This window comes from Chiloscyllium plagiosum, unplaced genomic scaffold, assembly GCF_037043375.1.
Source record: "Chiloscyllium plagiosum isolate Xiang-an unplaced genomic scaffold, Cpla_swu_hap1 HiC_scaffold_12, whole genome shotgun sequence".
NCBI lineage: Eukaryota > Metazoa > Chordata > Chondrichthyes > Orectolobiformes > Hemiscylliidae > Chiloscyllium > Chiloscyllium plagiosum.
Window position 1 is genome coordinate 89,850,533 of NW_028270150.1, and position 9,025 is coordinate 89,859,557.

The 9,025-nt window shown below is 40.4% G+C and overlaps 1 protein-coding gene across 4 annotated transcripts in view; it reads left to right on the top strand.

Moving 5' to 3' along the window:
- lcp1 (lymphocyte cytosolic protein 1 (L-plastin)) overlaps positions 1-7,682 on the top strand; it is a 75,426-nt gene extending 67,744 nt beyond the window's left edge. For all 4 annotated transcript variants that reach the window (XM_043700340.2, XM_043700341.2, XM_087993042.1 and 1 more), the window contains exons 13-16: positions 1,221-1,354; positions 2,579-2,702; positions 3,109-3,233; positions 5,624-7,682. In XM_043700340.2, coding sequence (XP_043556275.1) covers positions 1,221-1,354; positions 2,579-2,702; positions 3,109-3,233; positions 5,624-5,756 — 516 coding nt within the window. In that variant the 3' untranslated portion in view covers positions 5,757-7,682. The remainder of the gene's footprint in view (positions 1-1,220; positions 1,355-2,578; positions 2,703-3,108; positions 3,234-5,623) is intronic.
- Positions 7,683-9,025: the final 1,343 nt, after the last annotated feature.

The window sequence follows — 9,025 nt, forward strand, 5'->3', positions numbered from 1 at the left end:
GATCTCCCCAATTTCCTCTGAAGACCAAACCTCCTTCCAAATTTGGGCAGAATCACTTCCCCATAAATGTAACAATCCAAATTGTTGTTAGGGTATAAGCAGTCATTGAAGGTGTATGTTATTTTTCCTGTAATATTTGATGAATATCAAAAGTTACAGCAGACCATTCAGCCTTTCAAGACTATAGTAGTCTCTTTACATCGTTTGAACCCCCAGGTCTAATCCTACTTTCATGTCCACTCTCAGTTCTTTACATTTCCTCCTTTCTCAAGCAACTATTTTTGTCCTCTGTTAAAGGATTGAAAAACTCAGCTTTTCCTGTCTGATTTCAGCCACACCAGGTGTTTAGAATCATGGGATCACAGGGCACAAAAGGAGAGCTTTTTAATAATTGTGCCTGTACCAGCCCTTTAACCAATCCCACTCCACTACTGCGCCTCCTCCTCATGACCCCCCCGGACCCCATAGCCCTGTGAAGAATCTTTTTGCTCTTCGAGGATATTATCTAATTTCCTTTTAAAAGTTAGTGGTGACTCTGTACCCACTGTTCTTTTTATCATATTATCATTCATAACCTCTCATTTAATGCTTAAAAATAAACCCACGTCTGTTAAGTATTACTAAGGTGGGAGACTCCTCAGAATCTAAGAGTGTGACTTTCTCTAGTTCTAGTTAAACTCCGTTTTGGAACGGGTCCCACAGTATTGTGGTTCCAGTTGTGGAGCCCTCCAGCATTAGGCTCTTGACAGAATTGTTTCGAGGCCTCCTAATCTGCCAGTACCACCATCAAGATGGCTTTCTGTAGGTGGGTGAGAAGGTTGAGCCACTTCTGCCCAGCCCAGCCGACCTGTATCTCTGAAATGTACAGAAGCCCAATTCTGAGCATCATGGGAGAGGGGAGACATCAGCGATTTTCAATTCAAGGAGACAAATCCACTATTCAGTTCTTGAATAGCTTCATTCTAGTGAATTATGGTTCAACAACTGTTGCATACTGCTGATGAGACCTGTTCATTGAAATGAAATGAAGTGAGCGCAGACAAGAAGTAAGACTGAGATTGAAAGTCAAGTTTTAGGAAGCTCCACAACAAATCACCAACAGTTACTTGGTTCTTTTTTGATTCAACTAATTGACCATTTTAAAAAATCAAATAAGACTGTGTTTTCTGCTAATGAATCAAACCAGAGGGTTGCTAACATTTAACCTTTGTTACCCAAAGCTGGAAAACTGTAACTATGCGGTTGAACTGGGAAAGAATAAAGCAAAGTTTTCACTCGTTGGGATTGCAGGACAGGATCTGAATGAAGGCAAACACATGCCAACTTTAGCCTTGCTATGGCAGTTAATGAGGAGGTGAGTGCGTTTTAACTTGCACGATAGAGCCAGAGATTGATGGTACTACAATTGGGACGTGTTTGGTTCTGCTTCATTAATGCTGGACAAAGTAATCTAGATTTTGAATCCTGCTGGAAAGGCAGAGATGGTGATGAAGCTTTTTGTCTTGCATCCATCAGAACAGAATTTTTTTGTCCCCAATCAAAATCAGAAGTGTTGCAGTGCAGAAGTAGCTCATTTGACACATCATGTCCAGGGCAGGACTTGCACATTTAATGGCAGGGTCCAAGGAACTGCTGCCAAACAAAGGGACCTATGGGTGCAGGCGGATGGTTCCTTGAAGGTGGAGTTAGCAAGTAGACATAGTAGTGAAGAAGGCGATTGGTACACTTTTTCCTTTATCAGTCATTGCATTGAGTATAGGAGTTGAGATGCCATGTTGTGGCTGTACAAGACATTGGTGAGACTACTTTTGGAATACTGCGTTCAATTACAGCCTCCCTGCGTCAGGAAAGATGCAAAACTTGGAAAAAGTTCAGAAAAGATTTACAAGGATGTTGCTGGGATTGGAGGGTTTGAGCTTTCAGGAGAGGCTGTAAAGGCTTGGACTATTTTCCCTAGAGTGTCGGAGACTAAGGAGTGACGTTATAGAAGATTATAAAATCATGATAAGCTTAGATAGGGTGAATAGCCAGGGTCTTTTTCTCAGGGTAGGGGAGTCCAAAACTAGAGGGTTAAGGTTTAAAGTAAGAGGGTAAAGACTTAAAAGGGACCTGAGGGGCGTTTTTTTCATGCAAAGGGTGGTTGCGTGTATGGAATGAGCTGCCACAGGAAATGGTAGAGACTGGTGCAATTACAGCATTTAAAAGACATCTAAATGGATATATGAATAGGAAGGGTTGAGAGGGATATGGGCCAAATACTGGCAAATGGGACTAGATCATTTTAGGACATCTGGTTGGCATGGAGGTGTTGGACCAAAATGTATGTTCTGTGCTCTATGATTCTATGACTCTAATTCCAAATTTCAAATGATCATGATAATTTATACTACAATGGGAGGAAAAGGATTACTGATTGGTCTACAAGTCGCCTCTGATTAATTGAGACTCTTTGATACAGGGAACAATTAAGTTTTTAAACAGTATGCTAGTACAGACATTATTCTCTTAATTCCTGATGTTGTACTGATGGTGGTGACATCTGCATTCAGAGGTCAAAGACTGTTTCCTTTGTCCCTAGATACACATTAAACATGCTGGAAGACATTGGTGATGGAGAGAAGGTCAATGATGATATCATTGTAAACTGGGTGAATCAGACTTTATCCGAGTCAGGAAAAAGTTCCTCCATTTCAAGCTTTAAGGTAATCTGGAGTATTGCTGTAAAACAGATTTTGTTTTTACTTAAAGCTGGTTCCCTGAATAAATAGCATTCCCCTCACCCACTCCCTGTAAATGATGAAACAATAAACGATAATTGGAAATAAAACAGATTAATGAGAAACATTATGGACAAGTTTGCTTGATGTGATAAACAAGATTATATGCTCACTTGCAAGACTGTGTGTGCGGTTTTCAAAATTCACTTGTGGGACTTGCCTATCCCTCCGAGCTATGGGATATGTTGCGAGTTGTGTCTGTTGAAGATAGCGGAACCCACCTATCTGGGATTGTTCATGGCTCCATGTGCAAGACTGCCAGCACTTGATAGAGTACACAGTTTGCACAGGGCTTTTCTGACATGTTCTCCAATTCTTACTCAATACACAGGACAAAGAAATTAGCTCAAGTATACCAGTATTGGATCTGATTGATGCCATTCAGCAAGGATCAATCCGATATGACCTGGTAAAGACTGGAGACCTGACTGATGAAGAAAAACTTGAAAATGCCAAGTGAGTAGCTTTTATCAGTACCATTTGAAGGAGAAGGTACCTATGGAAAAAGGAATAGAAGGGCATATTGATAGCTTTAAGCATGATGAGAATAGCTTGTTTCTGTCACTGCAATTCAATGTAATTCTCCATATTGTTAGAAAATGTAGGAATAAATTTCACTTCCTTTTTATTAAATTGGTTAATTGAATGATGTTCCAGGATATGGTTGTAAATTAATTTGGACCAAACTTTAGGTTAAGCATATCCAAGACTGCCAGCACCTTTTGACATGCTCCAAGTCTGATTGACCTATCACCCCTTGGCTGTCACTTCCTCACTGCTTCAATGTTCTGATTCTCATTCTGGATTTCCGATTTTCTCCATGGCTTGGCCCATTGCTTGCTCTATAACCTCTCCGACTTTGTCCCTGTGTTTATTCAATTCTGACTTCCAACACATTGCTGATTTTCTTGTCCCAACATTGGTCTTGCATTGAGCTGCAACAGCCCCCAATCTCTGGAATTCCCCCCCCTCCCCCCCCCCCCCCTGCCGTTGCACTCATCTCTCTCCTCTGAGATACTCCTGAAAATTTATCTCTTTGATCAAGTTTTGGTTATTCTCATTTTCTTCTTTACCTCATACTCAAAAAGTCTATTTTTACTATTGACTTCGCTCTTGTGAATGTATCTTGGGTACTTTCCTGTGTTAAATACACTAAATACGTTTTTGCACTGGTTGGCGTTAGTTTTAAGCTTCTCTTTTATTGTTTCGATGTCAGCTATAAATGTAAATCTTTTAGGGGACAGAGAATGTAGTTAACTCTCTCTGAATTTATAGTCGTGTTGAACAGTGCAGAGATCACTCCATTTGCTGGAAAGACTGAAATACTCCCCAACACCGTGTCCTGGAACAGAGAAACTGAGCAAAAATTGGAGTGTCAACATAGAAGGCAGGAGGGGGTTTGAGTCCTGGGACCGTGGGTGGTTTTACAGCTAGGTTGGCAATGATTCATTTGCAAGGATGAGACAAAAGGTGGCCCCTCAATATCTAGGGCCTCCTTTCCAAATCACTTTGTGAAAGACTAACCTGAGATAATGGGCTTGAGGCACCGATTGACAACAATTTAACTAAATGGTGAAACAGATTTTGGGTGACTGAACCCACCCTTGTTCCTATAAAGTTAGTGTCTTTAATGTATATTACTCCAAAATATATTGGAATTTGCTATCCTTTAGCACTGGGGAAATTGTCTGCGTAAGAATATCATTTTGATCATATTCAAGCCCAGGAAACGTCCTTTTCTTTAAATGATCTCAACCTCACCTATAGGTCTCCCTTTCCATGTCCCTCAATTCCTTTGCTGTCAGCAGAAACACATCCTCAGTCTATTTGCTTTATGTTAAACTAAACGTTGTAAGAAATGGAACCTGTTGCCCTCCGAACTGTTTCAAATATGTGAAGTGTTCACCCTGCATACCCCTAAAGATCTGGCCTCCAGCACTCCCAATTCATTCCATGGAACATTGGCAAATGTGCCTTCAGTTCCTTCAGCCTTGAGCCCTGGAACTCCCCCGACAAACCTGCTTATCCCTCCACCTCTCTTTCCCCCTTGATATTACTCCTTAAAACCTGCCCCTTTGACTGAACCTTCGGTCCTTACTGCTCTGTGTGGTCCAGTTTTAGTCCGACTTGCTCAAAATGAGCACAGGAAGTGCTGGAGAGACTGATGAGGTCTTTCAGCAGAGAAACAGAGTTAGTGTTTCAAAGAAGGGTCACTGGACCTGAAATGTTAACTCTGATTTCTCTCCACAGACGCTGAGATTTTCCAACAATTAATGATTTTGTTAACGTTCTAAGTCTGATATGAAACTCCCTGTTTCTGTCCATGAACAACACCACTGCGTTTCAGAGTTTCTCCAGCACTTTCTGTTCTTATGTCAGATTTCCAACATCTGTAGTATTTTGCTTTTATGTTCCCATGAAATGTTTTGCACCATTTTAAGATAGTCAGAATGCTACATAACTTAGTTTTTTTTTGTCTGAAGGTCTGACAAAACAGAGAATGAGAAAGAAAATTGAAAAAAGGTGGTCAGAAGCCTACAGTTTATTTTTTATGTTGCACTGCTTCTCCCACTGAGTTGGTAAATCTGTTTTCTGAGACCTTATAGTGTATTGTACCATTGGTAGCCTATTCCTGTAGTCAAACAGCTAGTCTTTCTTACTCCACACTCCTCATTATGTTTCTGCAGCCTTCCTGATCTAAACACACAGCACAGGAGCTGGAGCAAATCTGCCAGCATTATTTTACGTTGCACAGCAAGTTTCTTTCACATAGCTGGAACCACGAGGTTGGCTTTATTTACGAACTTGGTGCCTGACCCCAACATGTTTTTGTTGACTTCCCTCAGGTATGCTATATCAATGGCAAGGAAAATTGGAACTCGAGTCTACGCCCTTCCAGAGGATCTTGTCGAAGTGAAACCGAAAATGGTTATGACCGTTTTTGCATGTCTGATGGGGAAAGGAATGAAGAAAGTCTGAAGGATCTGAGCCAAGTTAAATTGATTTGTTTTCTTCTCCATAGCCTGGGTGCAACTTTCAAATGTAGGACATTTGCTTAGATATGCTCCTTTTTTTTTTTTTTTGTTTTTTTTCTTTTACCACAACCATTTTAACTGGCTTTGCTACTGCTGAAATAATTGTATTAGATCGAAGTACCACATTCCCCCAGTTGTCATAAAACACAAAAAAAACTTTAATCTCCCTGCACTAACCCAGAGAGGTTCTGTAGCTCAACATGCATTCTAACGTTTAGAGTGTGCAATCAGCATACTTACCTACTCCCCAAACAATTTACCGATATCAGCAAATATGATTTGAGTTGTGTCGAAGAAAGTGTGTTCAGAGGCATATTTTGTCAGTACTTGTTCTACTTGACCATGGGGAACTCCTATGCAGCAGCGAAAGAGGTTTCTGAAGATATTATGCCCTTCTGGTAAACTCGTCCAGGATTTTTCTGGAACACTGCATGTCGATGCACCGGTAATCGGACTTGTTTGTGCACGTTTACAATTAAAATGTGTCACCTACACAATTTCTGGAAGTGTGTGCCAATTAGACGAATTGAGGGCAGCGAGCCTTCTGGAACCTTGGGTGAACAACAAGCCAAAGTAGCAATCTCCTTAACCACAATGACTAAAGTATTGGGAAATTTGCAGTGCAGGACTGAGAGATGAGAAAAGTCAATATCCCATCCGCTACAGAAAGAGGGAAAGAAATGTTTTTAAAAAGTAAGGAAAAGGGTATTGGATTGCGGGATTGCGAAAAAGACTAAGCAAACTGTGAGGATACAACAATAATCAAAATCTGATGTTTCAATATCTGCTAGAACACTTACAAAGAGGAAGGAATGCGATTCTGTATTGTCACTAGTTCAATTTCTGGAATGGCTACCAATAACAGTTATCACATTAAAATGATCATTATATTATTAATGACCAGGCTTGGCTGTCTGACAAGTTTAGTGGACATTTTATTGTCCAAATGCACCAACTCTATAGACATCCACAGAGATTATGTGCATTATGCATTCTTGTGAACCAGCTGTAGGGCAACACAAGTTAGCTAAAAACTAATGGCGATTTGTAATTGATGGAAATCCTTTCCCTTCCTGCAAGTTTTGTGGATACTTTGCAGATTAATAAACCAGATGCGCCATTCAGGTAGCCATCTTTTCTTGCAGAAAAATCTGGCTGTTAACTTTTGTCAACATTTGCTATTTTGTTGATTGTAGGAAGCCAGCATTTTCTGGTACAGCTACATTGAGACCTCAGATTACAGCTAGCCTGCTCTTAGACTTAGCATCTCAAATGTGTTTCTCCATAAATCGAAGGAGGTTTGAATAGTCGTTTGTGTAACCCCCATACCTTATCCCAGAAACTATGATTAACCATGAGGAATGGACAATTAGCCATTCCTGCAACAAACCTTTTGGTTTGTTTATTTTACATGGGTTAATACTGCTATGACAGTACAATTTTGTGCAAATGTTTATCCAGTTAATCTGTCAATAGCGCACCCTGGGATATATCCTCCAAATAACTACTGGAAATTAGTCCCACTTGTGTTTGTAAAGGATGTCTCTTTGGTCATACCTTCCCTGAATTTGTGAAACAGTTTATCAATACTCAATATAAACTAACCAAAAAGGCCCTCAATATTGTGCCTCATGTACCACACATCTGTAGTGCTAGAGAATCAAAATTACTTCAGTTTCATAACTTACTAACTTTTCTACCCAAAGAGTTTGTTTTTTATATTTTGGTTTTGTAAAATTCCTGGGAAATGCTAGCTTTAAGCATAAGATGCTGTTTATTTAAGATACTTGCAAGCCAGAAATTCATGCCATCATATAAATATGCAGATGAAATAAAAATAAATAAAATGGTTTGACATCTTGCAAGTAAAGGATGTGACAGAATTGTATTCCTACATGACGTGACTTCTTTTTCTCCACAAATGGGAACCTTGGTTGAACTGAGTTTTTTTTTGTTAACCCCAGATACAACCGCTAAGTATAGTACATTCTCTCACTGTGTTGTCCTAACTGTTAACAGTTAATATAGAGCAGAAATTAGTGACATTCTGTGATTCAGTTGTAACACTTGCACCTGATTGTGGACCTGGATTCCATTAACCTGAACGTACCCAGGCTTGCACTTCAGAGACTGCTCAAGTACAGCCTTGACTATTAACTGAGGAAAATGTACAAGGTCTCATGGCACTCAAAAGATTGTTTCCCCTCTGCAAAATACCAAAATACTGGTTGTTTATTTCCTTCTGTTTGCAAAGCTTTGTGGCAAAGTTCTAACAGAGCCTATCATCCAAGATAATGAACTGACTGGCAAGTGCTCTGTCCATCATTCTGAATGAAGGTGTTTTACAGACTTGACCACCTACATGGATAAGGACCACAGTGCACTTGCCTTCAAAATCAGGATTCAATCCAGAGGAAGGAAGTGGTGTCGTGGAAATGTCACGGGACTAGTAACCCAGAGCCCCAGACTAACACGAGAAGATATGGGCTCAAATTTACTGTGTACAGTTTTGGCCTCCTTACTTGAGAAATTATGTACTCGCACTGGAGGAGGTTCACTGGGTTGATTCTGGAGTTGAGAGGGCTGGTTTATGAGGAGAGACTGAGTAGACTGGGATTATATTCTTTGGAATTCAGAAGAATGAGGGAGAACCTTGTAGAAACATGAAATTATGAAGGGAATGGATAAGACAGAAGCAGGGAAGGTTGTTTCCACTGCTAAGTAAAACTAGAACGAGTGAGCTGAGGAGAAACTTCTTCACCCAAAGGGTTGTGAATCTGTGGAATCCACAGCCCAGTGAAGCAGTTGAGGCTACCTCGTTGCATGTTTTTAAGGACAAGATAGATTGTTGAACAATAAAGGAATTAAGAGTTATGGTGAGCAGGTGTGGAGCTGAGGCCACGGAAAAGATCAGTGATGATCTTATTGAATGGCGGAGCGGGCTTGACGGGTCACATGACAGACTCTTCCTATTCCTTATATTCTTATGAATCTCACCATGGCAACTAGTGAATATCTGGAATTGAAAGCCAGCCATCAGTAACGGTGGCCACAATAGCTTTTCTAACCATCTGGTTCATCGATGTCCTTTAGGGAAAGAAGTCAGCCAACCTTGCCTGGTCTGACCTACATGTGATACTGACGTGAGTGATTGACTCTTAATTACCTTCTGAAATGATGTAGTAAGCTGTTCAGTTTAAGGGCATTTAGGGA